The 15,474-nt window shown below is 45.8% G+C and overlaps 1 protein-coding gene across 3 annotated transcripts in view; it reads left to right on the forward strand.

Annotated features, from left to right (window-relative positions):
* Terf2 (telomeric repeat binding factor 2) overlaps positions 1 to 15,474 on the forward strand; it is a 46,645-nt gene that overhangs the window by 14,204 nt on the left and 16,967 nt on the right. For all 3 annotated transcript variants that reach the window (XR_006150866.1, XM_042700833.1, XM_042700834.1), the window contains exons 4-8: positions 2,163 to 2,249; positions 4,616 to 4,762; positions 5,964 to 6,070; positions 7,906 to 8,295; positions 14,594 to 14,679. Coding sequence is in view for 2 of the 3 variants with exons in the window: in XM_042700833.1 (XP_042556767.1) it covers positions 2,163 to 2,249; positions 4,616 to 4,762; positions 5,964 to 6,070; positions 7,906 to 8,295; positions 14,594 to 14,679 (817 nt within the window). In the remaining variant the exon portion in view is untranslated. The remainder of the gene's footprint in view (positions 1 to 2,162; positions 2,250 to 4,615; positions 4,763 to 5,963; positions 6,071 to 7,905; positions 8,296 to 14,593; positions 14,680 to 15,474) is intronic.

A 15,474-nucleotide genomic window follows, 5' to 3' on the forward strand; every position in this document is an offset into this window, starting at 1 on the left:
TTCCTGCAGTGTTAGTGATTGGACCTAAGGCCTTGCAAATACTAGACAAGTGCTGTAATACTGAGCTCCCTCCCCATTCAAAGGTCTGTCTATGCTTGTCTTTGAGACAAAATTTAAGGTAGCTACATTACATTTACACAACTCCCAGTGCCCTTCATTAATTAGCTTACATTAGTTATACAGGGGAATTTCATCGTTGCCTTTCTACATGTTTTGAATGTGTTCCCATCTCCTGTCCCGGTTTTTAAATTTTTTTAATGTTCACAATATTTGGTGTTTTTTGTTTTTGTTTTTGCCAGTCGTGGGGCCTGAACTCTGGGCCTGGGAGCTGTCCCTCAGCTCTTCAGCTCAAGGCTAGCTAGCGCTCTACCACTTGAGCCACAGCACCCCTTTTGGCTTTTTCTGCTTATGTGGTGCTGAGGAATCGAACCCAAGGCCTCATGCATGCAAGCCAAGCACTCTATCACAGAGCCACCTTCTCAGCCCTAATGTTGACAATATTAAAGTTTCCTTTTAAGGCCATGTGCTCGTGGCTCACACTGTAGTCCTTGCTACTAGGGAGGCTGAGATATGAGGATTGCAGTTCAAAGCCAGCCTCTGTGTAGAAAAGTCCTGATAAGACTCTCCACTCAAAAACCATAAGTAGAGCTGTGGCTCAAAGTGGTAGATCATTAGCCTTGAGCAAAAGAGCTCAGGAACAGTACACAGGCCCTGAGTTCAAGCTCCATGACCGAGAAGGAGAAAAAAAATACTTCTTTTAAAATTTCAGTCAATGGGGCTGGGAATGTGGTTTAGTGGTAGAATGCTTGCCTTGCATGCATTGAAGCCCAGGGTCCTATTCTTCAGTACCACATAAACAGAAAAAGCCACAAGTGGTACTGTGGCTCAGATGGTAGAGTTCTATCCTTGAGCAAAAGAAGCCCAGGAACAGTGCCCAGGCCCTGAGTTCAAACCCCCAGAACTGGCAAAAAAAATTAAAAAAAAATTTTTCAGTGTTACTCTATTGCTACATATATTCTCCTGAGATGTCTTTATAGAAAGCAGTTTTTTTCTGTGGTTGATGAGAACACTTCATCTCCCTGAAATTTCCTTCTTTGTAGTTGCTTCTTGTGGATGAACTTGGTTTGTTAGTCTCAGTAATTCCGTGTACATTTTGAAGTTGCCAGCTGATGTTTACTGGTTTAAGAGGCTTGTTTTTTCACTCCCCTGCAGAATTGGTCTCAGGCTTTTCCTGAATAGAACTAGTGCAAAACTCTGGTCAGCAAATCACTTGTTTGGTTATTTTCCCCCACAGTATATCCTCCCTACTCCATTCCCCACCTTCTGCTTTAAAATTCTTAGATCAGGCTGGGAAGGTGGCTCAGTGGTAGAGCGCTTGCCTTTCATGCATGAAGCCCTGGGTTCGATTCCTTAGCACCACATAAGAAAAAAGCCGGAAGTGGTGCTGTGGCTCAAGTGGTAGAGCGCTAGCCTTGAGCTGAAGAGCTGAGGGACAGTGCCCAGGCCCAGAGTTCAGGCCCCATGACTGGACCCCCCCCCAAAAAAAAAAAAAAAAATATATATATATAATAAAATTCTTAGATCAAAAAAAAGAAACCAGTGTGCTTTATAGACCTGAACTTTTGGATGTCTAGAATGACTCCCATCTGTCATATCTCCAGTTAGGAAGGCTCTATTCATATTGGTTAAATGGTCTGCAGTATAGTGAATCATATGTTACTGTCGGCCATTAAAAAATACCTTGTGGGCTGGGAGGTTGGCTCAGTTGCAGAGTGCTTGCCTCACATGCATGAGGTCCTGAGTTTGATTCCTCAACACCACATAAGCAGAAAAAAGCCGGACGTGGTACTGTGGCTCAAGTGGTAGGGCGCTAGCCTTGAGCTGAAGAGCTGAGGGACAGCACCCTGGCCCAGAGTTCAGCCCCTCACAACCGACAAAAAAATAAAATAAAAGTACATTGTAGTAATAAATAGCTACTACCTTTCAGCTGAGATACCTTACAGTAGTTCACAGTGCTTGAGCAATAATTATTGGGTTTTAAGAAATTTGATATAGTATGAAAAGGTTCTTGGTTATGTAATGTTTTAGTACTTTATTTTGATGTTTGATATTCTCATACTTGTCATTATAAAAGTTAAAAAAATGTTTTCCCCCTTTTGTAGGCAGTCATTATTTGTATCAAAAACAAAGAATTTGAAAAGGCGTCGAAAATTTTGAAAAAACATATGACCAAGGACCCCACAACTCAGGTAATTTTATATATTTTTGCTCCTGTGATTTAAGTCATCTCATTCCCCTCTCTGTCCCTTATACTGAGGTTGGAATTCAAGGCCTCACAGTTGCTCGATTGACACTATATCTACCTCTTGTATCATACCTCCAGCCCTGTTTTTTGTTTTGTTTTGCTGATTTTTTTTTTTTCCCGGTCCTGTGGTTTGAGCTCTGGGCCTGGGCTATCCCTGAACAACTTGCTCAAAGCTAGCACTCTACCACTGGAGCCATACAGCCACTTCCAACTTTTTCTGTGGTTTAATTGGAGATAATCTCATGGGGGCTGGATGCTGGTGGCTTGTGTCTGTAATCCTAGCTACTCAAGAGGCTGAGATCTGAGGATCATAGTTCAAAAAGACAGCCCGGGCAGGAAAGTCCTTGAGACTCTTATCTCCAATTAACCACCAGAAAACTGGAAGTGGCCCTGTGGCTCAAGTGGTAGAGCACTTGCCTTGAGCTGAAGAGCTGAGGGACAGTGCTCAGGCCCAGAATTCAAGCCCCACCACTGACAAAAAAAAAAAAAAGTCTCATGGACTTTCCTACTAAGGCAGGCTTTGAACTGTGATCCTCAGATCTCAGCCTCCTCAGTAGGATTACAGACATGAGCCACCAGCATCTGGCCATCTCTCTGCTTTAGAATAATGATGAAAGGATTCTTTATCAAAAATATTATCTAAATGTTCACCTTTAAATATGCAACATTTTAGCTAAGTGATTCAGCATGTTAATCCGAGAATCCTAGTATTTGGAAGGCAGGAATATCACAAGACTGTCTCAAAAAAAAATAAATCTGGCTAGGCACAGGTGGTTTATACCTGTAATCCTGGCTACTCAGGAGACAGATCTGAGCATCACGGTTCAAAGCCTGCCTGGTCAGAAAAGTCTGTGAGACTCTTATTTCCAATATGTCACCAAAAAGCTGGAAGTAGAGCTGTGGTTTAAGTGGTAGAGTGCTAACCTTGAGCAAAAGAAGCTCAAGGACTGCTCCCTGTGATTAAGCCCAGGACCAGCACGAAAAAAAAAAAGAGAGAGAGAAACATTTGAGCTTAATTTTTTGATTTATTACTATTTGCTCAGGCTTGAATTCAAGACCTTGAGGCTTGCTTATCAGACACTATCACTCCTTCAGCCCCCCCCCACCCTTTTTAAGGCAACATCTCTATAGCCTGGCTTCAAACTCTCAGTCTTCCTGCCTCAGTTTCCCAAGTGCTGAGACTAAAAGGCATGGTCTTAAATGCAGTTTTTGGATAAGGTAATACATGTAACACAATACAACATTCAAAGGGCAACAGAAGAGTTCAGTGATCTAGCATGGTTATGAAAGCCTATACTCCTAGCTACTTAGGAAGCAGAGATCCAAGGGCCTGAGGTTGTAGGCCAGCCCAGGAATAGAGAGGCTAGGAGATGGTGTGTGCTTGTTATTCCTGCTACTGGGGAAGCACAATGGCTGGGCATGGTGTGGCGGGTGCCTCTTACTGCAGCAACATAGGGATAACAGGCCAAGTGGGCCTGAGCATAAAGTGAGGCCCCTGCCTCTAAAAGAAGGCAAAAAGGGGCTGGAGGTGTGGCTCAATTGTCAGAGTGTCTCCCCACCATAAATGAGACTCCAAGTTCAGTCCTCAGTAGTGCCAAAAAGAAAAAAGAAAAAAAAATTCTTGGCTTTAACCATTGCCTACCTGTTCCTCTCAGAAGCAATCACTGTTACTCCTTTCATCCTTTCAGAAATATACATGTATAATGCACAAACAAGTTTGTGTGTTTGTAGACTATACCCATTTTGCCTGTTTTTCCATCACATATGCGACAACATACTCTGCACATGATTTGAGCACTTAAATTTGCTTTTACTTAATATTATATCTTAAAATTCTATTAGCATATAGCACTTTATCTCTCTTAGTTAGTGGGGGAGGGGTCAGTCCTGGGGCTTGAACTCAGAACCTAGGCACAGTCCCAGAGTTTTTTTTTTTTCCCAAGGCTAATGCTCTACCACTTGATCCACAGCTCCACTTCTGGATTTTTTTTTTTTTTTTGCTGGTTATTTGGAGATAAGAGACTCTTTTACTTACCTGCCCAGGCTGGCTTCAAACCATGATTCTCAGATCTCAGCCCCTGAGTAGCTACGGTGTGAGGCACTGGCACCTTGCTTGCTTTGCCTCTTTCTTACAGCTTCATGATTACTCATTGTGGCTAAACCATCATCTGTTGATCAGTCCTCTGTGTTACATATGCTGTTGATTTTTACTGAAGGCACTGCAAAAGTTCTGATAGTGTGCTGTCTAACTCACTGAATTTTTACTGCTGTTTTCCTTTCTCACGTTTCAAATGTTGGTCCTTTATATAGAAACTGAGGAACGATCTCCTGAATATTATCCGAGAAAAGAACTTGGCCCACCCTGTTATCCAGAACTTTTCCTATGAGACCTTCCAACAAAAGATGTTGCGCTTCCTGGAGAGCCACCTGGACGACACTGAGCCCTACCTTCTCACGGTACGCCTTCATCTTTTCTCTTCTATAGTCATCACGTGCCTTCGAGGAAGGCTGGGAATTAGGAAACCACAAGTGAAAAGACAAAGATTGAATTGTGTCTTCCTTAAATGCCTCAGAAATACCAAGGAATAGCCAGGCACCAGGAGCTCACACCTGTAGTCCTATCTACTTAGGAGGCTGAAATCTGAAGATCAAGGTTCAAAGCCAGCCTGGGCAGGCGGGAAAGTCTGTGAGACTCTTTATCTCCAATTAACCGACAGAAAACCAGAAATGGAGCTGTGGCTCAAAATGGCAGACTGCTAGCCTTGAGCAAAAGAGCTCAGAGACAGTGCTCAGGCCCAGAGTTTAAGCCCCAAGACCAGCACAAAGAAAAAAGAAATTTGACTTTGATACATGATGCTAAAAGTATACTTGGGAGCCAAAAACTGGAACTGGATTGTGATTGAGATTGGAAGGACAGAAGATACATAGAGTAAAATTTTGTAATTATTTGATATCTGAAACATTTTAACGGGCTAGTGATGTCTAGGGGGTTAACGACACTTAAAGTGAGTTGCCTTTCAGTGAAGACACCTTGACCCACTTGGGGAAGTGTTGCTGTTTTGGTTTTTTGTGGGTTTGTGTGTGCGTGTGCGGGCATGTGTGCGTGCATGCGTGTGTGTGTGTGTGTATGTGTGTGTGTGTGTGTGTGTGTATTTGTGTATTTGTTGCCAGTCCTGGGGCTTGAACTCAGCCGGGGCACTGTCTCTGAGCTTCTTTTGCTCAAAGCTAGCAGTCTACCACTTGAGCCATAGCTCTACTTCTGGCTTTTTTCTGTTTATGTGGTACTGAGGAATTGAACCCAGGACTTCATACATTTTAGGCAAGCACTCTACCACTAAGCCACATTCCAAGACCTGTGTTTTGTTTGTTTGTTTTTTGTGCCAGCCCTGGGACTTGAACTCAGGGCCTGGGCACTATCCCTGAGCTGTTTTGGCTCAAGGCTATGGCTCTACCACTTGAACCCCACAGTGCCACTTCTGGCCTTTTGTTTGTTTGTTTGTTTGTAGGGCTTGACCTCCGGGCCTTGCTAGTTCTTTACCCTACCACTTGAGCCACAGCACCACTTCCGGTTTTTGAGTGGTTAGAGTATGTTTATAGTGAAAGAAGCAGAAAATAAGTGAAATTCTGTTTCCTCTTCCTGATATCTTTCCTGTTTCAGATGGCCAAAAAGGCTTTAAGATCTGAGTCCGCTGCCTCAAGTACAGTGAAAGTAGATAAACAGCCAGCACCAGAGCCTGTGGAAAAGCCCACCAGAGAGTCTCCAAGGTAAGGGAGATGCCTTTGGTGACTTTGGGGAGCACGCTGAACAGAATTATTTCCTCAAGGTGGCAGAACGGGCTTAGTGGGCTACGACACTGGGCAATAGACAGTGGCAAAGATGACCTGTCAGAGATTCCCCACAGAAGATCCTGGCACGCTCTTCCTCAGAGGTGATGTTTCCCCTTTCTGCTTCACTCACACCTGCAGTAGTATTCAGATGTTTGAGTAGGAATCCCAAGTGTGGTAGCTAAAGCCAGGGGTCTCAAGTTGAGATGCATTTGAGGACCTATGTGTTAGTCCTTTTTGCATTACTCTTAACAATTTCATAAAGAAAAGGGGTTTGTTTTTAGCTTGTGGTTGTTAGATTTGAGGGCCTGTGATTGTGATGGCCTTTCCTAGCAGGGCACCTGTCATCACATGCTAGGTGATAGGGAGAATGTGGATGTCTCTGCCTGTGACTCCTAGTCTCTCTCTCTGTCCTTTTTTTTTGGGGGGGAGGGGTCCATTCGTGGGGCCTGAACTCTGGGCCGGGGCGCTGTTCCTCAGCTCTTCAGCTTAAGGCTAGCACTCTACCACTTGAGCCACAGCACCATCTCTGGCTTTTTCTGCTTATGTGGTGCTGAGGAATTGAACCCAGGGCCTCAGGCATGCAAGGCAAGCGCTCTACCACTGAGCCACCTTCCCAGCCCCTGTCCTTTTTTTTTTTTTTAATAAGTTTTTTACTGTGAAAATACCGTACAGAGGGATTACAGTTACATGAGCAAGGTAATGAGTACATTTCTTATCAAGCATTGTTGCCTCCTCCTTTGTTTCCCCTTACCATCCCTGCCCTCCCATCTCCTTTCTCTCCCTCGACCCCCCTTTCTGGCTTTTTCAGAGTAGTTTATTAGAGATAAAAGTCTCACAGACTTCTCTGCCCTGGCTAGCTTTGAGCTGCGATCCTCAGATCTCATCCTCCTGAGTAGCTAGGATTACAGGTGTGAGCTATTGTGTCCAACTTGGTGTGTGGAGTGGGGTAGGGGGCTATTGGGTTCTGAACTCAGTCTTTGTGCTTGCTAGGCAGATGCTCTATCTGACCACAACTCTAGCCTTTTATGCTTTAGTTATTTTTCAGATGAAGAAATTTGTTGTTTGCTGCCTAAAATCATTACAAGTCAATCTTAGGTGGGAGTCAGCATTCAATACATGGATAAGATTTTTTGTCGTTGTTTTTATTGTAACGGTAAGGGAGTTTTTTCATACCAACATTAACACTAGGTGACATCATAGGCCAGATGACAAAACAAACCAACCTGAGAGAGCCAGACCTTAATCCTCCTACCTACATGTCCTATTTCGTTGTCATTACCGGTATATTCCACCACACCTGGCTTGTTGGTTGAGATGAAATCTCCCTGACTTTTTTTTTTTTTTTTTTTTTGGGTCCGGTCGTGGGGCCTGAACTCTGGGCCTGGGCGCTGTCCCTCAGCTCTTCAGCTCAAGGCTAGCGCTCTACCACTTGAGCCACAGTGCCACTTCCGGCTTTTTCCTTTTTGCTTATGTGGTGCTGAGGAATCGAACCCAGGGCCTCATGCGTGCAAGGCAAACGCTCTACCACTGAGCCACCTTCCCAGCCCCTCTCCCTGACTTTTTGCCCTGGCTAGCCTCAAACCACTTCTTTCCTGTTTCTGCCTCCCAAGTAGCTGGGATTATAGACATGAGCACTCTACTGGCTCGTGTCTTGGTGTTTTAATGCCGAGTTGTCTGTCTAATTTGAAACCTTCCATTGAGAAGTAGTAGTGCCTATTTGGATGAGCTTTGGCAGTGGTGAACTGACCCTTGTGTGTTTGCTTTATATGTAGGCAGCTGCAGAGTACTCCAACCACCATTGGGATTCGGACTCTGAAGGCAGCTTTCAAGGCTTTGTCCAGTGCACAGGATTCAGAGGCAGCTTTCTCAAAACTGGACCAGAAGGATCTGGTACTTCCTAATCAAGCATCCCCATCATCAGTAGCTCTCAAAAACAAGAGACCCAGAAAAGATGAAAATGAAAGCTCAGCTCCTGACAGGGAGGGCAGCTCAGAACTGCAGCCCAAAAACAAGCGCATGACAATAAGCAGATTGATTTTGGAAGAGGACAGCCAGTGTACTGATCCCAGCACAGGCCTCAACTCCTCCCAGGAGTCCATTCCATCGTCACCATCCAAGCCCACAGCTCTCAGCCACATGCGACCTGGGGAGAAGAATCCCAAGTACGAAGACCTTTGTAGTTGTTTGGGGGCTGGTTGGCGATCCTGGTTGGGCCTGGGATTACTTCCATGAATGAAGTAACTTTGAACTAAGTTACTCACCACCAAGGCTTACTCAACGCGCTAGAATGTGACTTGGGAGCAGGGAGTGACAATGTAGCCTCCCTGCTAGTTGCAAAGCCCTGCATGTAGGCTGCCCAACATTGCCCTAGGGCGTAAGTGAGGATGGAAAGGTTCCCAGCCTCCCCATCGCCGCTTTCATTTTTAGCAAGTTTCTGTTCCAAGAAAGCTGTTTGAATCGGGCTACGTTCCACCTTGATCTGTTCTAAAAGACTGAATACTTGCAGTTTTGCACTTTCTATGAGCGTTTGAAACTCTGAGAAATTGAGTAAATACCTGCTAACCTTACACATTCTGCTAGGTACTGTGGGGCAGTGGTTAGAGTACTTTCATTTTACTCTCATCTTGACTCTCAGCCTAGCTTTTAAGTCTTGCTGCCCATTGTGCCCTCTGTGGGTCCACCCTCCAGGCAAAGTGCTGTGCTTGCTCTCTGGGACACGCTGCCTGTTTTCTCCTGCTGTGCTTCTGCTGCTTCTCATTCCCCACAATGGACTGTCATCCTTCCATCATTGCTTGTCACAGTCCTGTTCATCTTCCAAGGGAAGAGAAGCTGTTAAGTGCTTCCTGAAACCAAGCACCTTCGTGTGTTACCTGAGTCTCAGTCCTCACACTGTGAGGTGGTATGCTAGCCCCACTGTGCAGGCCAGGAAGGTATAGAAAAGTTACTAGCTTTCTCGAAGACAGCTGAAAGTGGCAGAGATGGGCTTTAGGCTGTATAAGCCAGGTTGGTCTTTTTCTTTTTTTCTGTTTGCTAGTAGTAGGGCTTGAACTCAGGGCCTTGTGCTTTCATTTGGCTTTTTCTGCTCACAGCCACTTGAGCCACATCTCCACTTCCAGCTTTTTGATGGTTCACTGGACATGAGAGTCTCATGGACTTTTGTGCCTAAGCTGGCTTCAAACCAGGATCCTTGGATCTCATCTTCCTACGTAGCTAGGATTATAGGTGTGGGCCATCAACACCCTGGCTCAGATCGGTCTTGGTACAGAAGCTCGGGGCCTGGGTGCCATGACCTCCATCTTGCCTCTTAAAACCACTTCCTCCATGAACTCTTCACTGTCACCCGGCTGTAAGTGATCCGCCTTGCTGATCTGCGACTTTGTCATCTTCACACTGCTCCCTGTTGTAGTGGTTAAGGGATTCCTGCTGTGGCCTGTGCTGGGTCCCCTAAGGTTTGAGGCACAGGTTGTGCAGTGTGTGCATCACCACTTGCACTTGGAAATTAGTTATTGGATTTTTAGTCGGCATAGCTGATGCAGCACTGCATTGTCCTCATTTGACACATGAATGGTTTATCGTCTTGGAAGTACTGTGCATGGAGCTTTGCCCCCACAAGCAGGCAAGGCTGGGGAACATGCAGGGTTTAGTGGTTTTGTTAATGGGAGTATTTGTGGGGTTGGTGGATGTACCCACTTGTCACATATGGCATGACAAAAGCATGACGTGTACTAGAGACTCTTCAAAGTAGGGGTTGGCAAACTGGCCTTTGAGCCAAATTCACTGAGGCCTTTGCAAACAACGTTGTTTTTTTGTTGTTGTTTTGTTTTTTTGTTTTTGCCCAGTCCTGGGGCTTGAGCTCAGGGCCCTGAGCTACTTTTTTGCTCAAGTCTAGCACTCTACCACTTGAGCCACAGTGCCACTTCTGGCTTTTTTTCTGTTTATGCGGTGCTGAGGCTTCATGCGTGCTAGGCAAGCACTCTACCACTAAGCCACATCCCCAGCCCCAAAGTTATTTTTTGTTTTGTTTTTTGTGTGGAGCGTGTGCGTGTGTGTGGAGTGTGTGCGTGCGTGTGTGCGTGTGTGTGTGTGCGTGCGTGTGTGTGTGCGTGTGTGTGTGTGTGTGTGTGTGTGTGCTGGTCCTGGTCCTGGGATTTGAACTTAGAATCCAGGCTTTGTCCCTGGGCTTTTTTTTACTTTTAGTAGTGGGGCTTGAACTTGGCTTGGGCTCTGTCCTTGAGCTTTCTGCTCAAGGCTAGTGCACTACCACTTTGTGCTACAGCTCTACTTCTGGTTTTCTGTTGGTGAATTGGAGATAAGAGTCTCAGACATTCCTTTCCTGCCTAGGCAGGCTTTGAACTGCCATCCTCAGATCTCAGCTTCCTGAGTAGCTAGGATGACAGGCATGAGCCACTAGCACCCGATATCTTGAGTTTTTTGCTCAAGGCTAACACTGTACCATGCCACGGCTGTACTTCTATCTTTTTTGGTGCTTAATTGGAGATGAATGTCCTACAGGCTTTCCTACTCAGGTGAGCTTTGAACTGTGATCTTCAGATCTCAGCCTCCTGAGTAGCTAGGGTTACAAGCATGAGCCACTGATGCCTGGTTGTAAATAGAACACAGCTACATCCATTAATTACGGATTTCTCATGGGTGCTTTCAGTGCCTGTGATCATGAGTCGACTAGCCATGACAAGACAGTAAGGCTTGCAAAACTGAAAATACTGTCAAGTTCTTACAGGAAAGTCGTCTTGTGTTCTCTGCTGTAAGGGAAGTAAGAGGTGCCCTGGGACAGCTTGAGGAGAGCTGTAGGAGCTCAGTGCAGAGGAGCATATGAGCTAGCTTTGGAAGATGAGTAGGAAATTACAGACAGATTAGGCGCAAAGGGTTCTGGGGAATGGGAACTATGTGGTCATCCTGGAGTGCTGCAAAATATCCCGTGTACTATGGTGGGCAAATCCAGTGTGGGAGAGAAGGAAGCAGCATTCTGGATGGGTAGATGGGCTAGATGTTGAGTTCATTGAAGTCAGTCAAGCAGGGTGCCTCCACCTACTTGAGTTGTAATCACAAGTATGCATTTCCAGGCTCCTGACCACTGAATTTGAAGAGGCAGGAGAATGCTCTGTAACCTGCTTTAAAAAAAAGGGGGGGGGGGGAGTAGATGGGAAGGTGGCTCAGTGGTAGAGCGCTTGCCTTGCATGCATGAGGCCCTGGGTTCGATTCCTCAGCACCACATAAGCAAAAAAGCCAGAAGTGCCGCTGTGGCTCAAGTGGTACAGTGCTAGCCTTGAGCTGAAGAGCTGAGGGACAGTGTCCAGGCCCAGAGTTCAGGCCCCACGACTGACAAAAAAAAAAGTATACCCCATATAATTCCAAAGGCCCATGGGCTACCACGGAGGAAAGGCAGGGAGCTAGAGACAGGTGCAGGTTTTCAGAGGGCCTGTTCCACAGAAAGTTTGTGTGAGGTGTCCTTCTGAAGGGGAAGGAAGGGTCTCCCAGGAGATCGCCTGGAGGAACAGTCCTAGACTTTTCCTGCACAGCAATTGACACACAGCAACTTCTTACTTGGTACTTGCTAACCAAGTAAAATGATATTCTTGGGTCTTGCATTTTACCTTATTGCATTATAAAGCACAACATGCAAACCATCTGTAAAGCTAGCAGAGGACTAACACATGAGTTCTCCGTCCCATATTCTGGTTTAACTTTTTTCCTTAACACTTTAAAATGTAAGAAACATTCTCAATTAAAGCCTCAGATATCAGCCACAGACTAATTTACTGGCCTCTGCTAGGCTGGTGCTCACTAAGTTGTAATTCCGCCAGGAAGCACAAGGCCATCTTCCAGGAAGCACAAAGGCCATCTTCCAGGAAGGAGGACTCTGAGCTCCGCTCCTTCCCCCACAGGGGCAGTGAGCAGCAGCAAGAAAAGCAGAGTTCAAATGTTTTTATGCCAGCACTGGGTAAGGAGATAGAATTCTTAAACTGTGACCCCTCTACCTTCTGCTTGCCAACAGTAATTAGCAGCGTGACTCCTTAGAAGGAAGACCACATGCAAGTGTTCTTCACTTTGTCTCAAGCAAGTCATCCCCAACCTTCTGGAGGCTCATCGATGGCTCATACTTGAATCCTGGCTACTCAGGAGGTGTCAGGGAAGCCTGTGAGACTCGTCTCCAATTAAGCACTAAAAATGCCAAAAGGGGAGATTGGCTCGAGTAGTAGAGCACTAGTCTTGAGCACAAAAGTTCAAGGACAGTACCCAAGCCATGAATTCAAGAGCTCAGACACTGGTATAGATAATTCCTTAGAAAACTTAGGGAACTCAAGGAATTTTTTTCAAGCCAGTGAATTTTTATTACTCACATGCTAAATATTACCCTGACAGCAAGAAATACCATTTGTCATTTTGTCAACTTTTTTCCTAAATCTTTTTGTCAGTACAGGGTTTGAACTCATGGCCTTGTGCCTGTTAGGTACTCTACTGCTGAGCCACACCTGTTTTTGTCAACTTTTACAGGTCATTCTGACATTTTTTTTTTTTGGGGGGGGGGGGGAGTCGGGTCATGGGGCCTGAACTCTGGGCTTGGGCGCTGTCCCTCAGCTCTTCAGCTTAAGGCTAGCACTCTACCACTTGAGCCACAGCGCCACTTCTGGCTTTTTTTTTCCTGCTTATGTGGTGCTGAGGAATTGAACCCAGGGCCTCAAGCATGCAAGGCAAGCGCTCTACCACTGAGCCACCTTCCCAGCCCCTCTGACATGTTTTAATTCTTCAAGACTTACTGCACATATGTTTGTTGTAGTTCTGTGACCTATCCCCAGGGCAGTTCATTACTAATCAGGTAATTAGTTAAGATTGACTAAAAAGGCAGAATGTAAATGTACTTTGTACTTCCATTTAGTTTTGGATTTGGAGTATTTGTCAACTGGGGGAGGGATTTTTTTGGAGGAAGAATCTGCATTTTAAGGGAAGGATTTTTGTTTCGATATTCTGTTGGATATAATTCTTTTGTGCAGCTGTGTGGGGGGGAGGGAGGTTTCAGCTTAGGGCCTCTCAGCCTTGTTGGGCTTCTTTGCTTGTTGGGCTGATGTTCTACCACTTGAGCCACACCTGTTTCTAGCTTTTTGCTGGCTGATTGGACATAAGAGTCTCAATATTTTAATTCTGAGATCTTAGCCTCCTGAGAAGCTGGGATTACAGGCATCAGCCACCAGTGCCCAACCCTTTTTGTTGTATAGCTTTAATCCCAGTGTAGTTTAGGAAGCATATCTCCAGCTCATGTTGGAGTATGTGTTACACGCTAGGTCTTTATAGTAGACAAGTGGTGCATTTCCTGCCTTTAAGGAGTTCATGTTTAGTGGCACACTATGTAGTGACTGCTTACAGAGCAAAATCAGTGTGTAGTGGGACAGAGGACTTGAGTCAGGAATGCAAGGAGATGTCTTTGAGAATGTGTCTTTGAACGACAGCAGAGAAGGACTTCCAGGTGGAAAGAGAAGGATATGGCCAAGGCAGGAAACTGCAGAGCTTGTATTGAAGGAACCAGGCAGCCCAGCTCTGCTGTTGAAGCGGGCTGTGGCTTGGGTTTGGTAGGCCCCTTTAGGAAATGGGGCCAGCAGACCATACCAGCATTTAGGTTCCATTGGCTAGGCAGAAAGAAGCCATCGTGCAATGGAGGAGAGATGTTATTTTAAGTTGGCTCTCAGGGGAGGAAGTTTGAACTATAGGAACAATGAGGGAAATGAAGAACGGGAACGTTAGCCCATTCTAGGATACATTGCACAGATCGTTAATAGAGTCAAAACTGCCCAATATGTCATGAACGCCTATAATCCCAGCATTTAGGAAGCAGAAACAGGATTGTGAGTTTGGGGCTATCTTGGGCTTCTTACTGAGACCCTGTCTCAAAAAAAACAAAGCCAGGCACCGGTGGCTCATGGCTGTAATCCTAGCTACAGCTACCAAGGAGGCTGAGATCTGAGGATTGAGGTTTAAAGCCTGCCCAGGCAGGAAACTGAAACTTTCATCTCCAATAAATTATTCAAAAAAGCTAGAAGTGGCACTGTGGCTCAAGTGGAAGAGTGCTAGCCTTGAGCAAAAGATGCTCAGGGACAGTGCCCAGGCCCAGAGTTCAAACTTCAGGACTGCCCCCCCCCCCCAAAAAAAAAAAAAAAAAATCAAGGCTAGGATGTGGCTCAGCAGTAGAGTGCCTACGTAGCAAGCTTGAGGTCCTAACCAAGATGAAGGAAATGAGCAGATTGAAGGGGGGAGGCGTGGACTTGGTGCTGGGTTTGAGGCATGGTCCTGCCGCCTGCAAGTGTTTTTGTATGGCGCTCCCTAGCCAGCCCAGGAAGGATGGCTGATTTGGGATTTGTATGTGTTGAACCTTGAGTGAGTGAGCTAAGCTTGAAAAAATTGCTGTGACTGTACTGAGAGTTTCCCACCTTGTCCTTGATCTCACCTCAGAGCATCCGGAGGCAAGTGGAACAGCTCTAATGGCGTTGAAGAAAAGGAGAGCTGGGCTGGAGAGGACGAACTGTTTGCAGTGGAAGGTAAACTGCAGATTCTCCTTGGCCTCCCCACACTTACGAAGTATACATGCATGGCCTCTCCTGTCCCTATTCCTGCCAACTAACTACAAAAGAGTTACAGCTGTCAACCTCGTTTTGATTCCTGTGGAGTCAGCTTCCCGTCCTGTCCTCTGTGTGCCGGCTGCGTGTGTGCGTATGTGCATGTGTGTACTAGGGTTTGAACTCCGGGTTATCCTTTAGCTTTTTCCTCTCAATGCTGGCACAGCTCCACTTCCGGCACTTTGGTGGTTAATTGGACGTAAGAGTGTCATAGACTTTACTGCCGAGGCTGGCTTCAAACCAAAATCCTCAGATCTCAGCCTCCTAAGTTGCTAGGATTACAGGAATGAACCATCGGAGCTTTACCTTTTAAGCAACAAATATGAAAGTGCCACTCCATGTTTAAATTCCTCAAGGTTCGTTTATCTTATTTTGTCTTGTTTTATCGGTCCTGGGGCTAGACGCTGTCCCTGAGCTCTTCAGCTCAAGGCTAGTGCTCTACCACTTGAGCCATAGTACCACTTCCAGCTTTTTCTGCTTATGTGGTGCTAAGGAATCGAACCCAGGGCCTCATGCATGCAAGGCAAGGGCTCTACCACTGAGCCACCTTCCCAACCCCGAGGTTCGTTTATCTTAATAAATCCTAGGAAGTTAGATGCCGGTGGCTAACTAGTCAGGTGGATGAACTCTAACAATCGCAGTTCAGAGCAGGAAAGTCCATGAGACTTACCTCCATTTAGCCACCTTATAAGGCTGGAAGTGGAGCTGTAGTTCAAG

The sequence above is a fragment of the Dipodomys spectabilis genome, unplaced genomic scaffold (genome assembly GCF_019054845.1).
Source record: "Dipodomys spectabilis isolate Male_0828 unplaced genomic scaffold, ASM1905484v1 ptg000273l, whole genome shotgun sequence".
Classification (NCBI taxonomy): Eukaryota; Metazoa; Chordata; class Mammalia; order Rodentia; family Heteromyidae; genus Dipodomys; species Dipodomys spectabilis.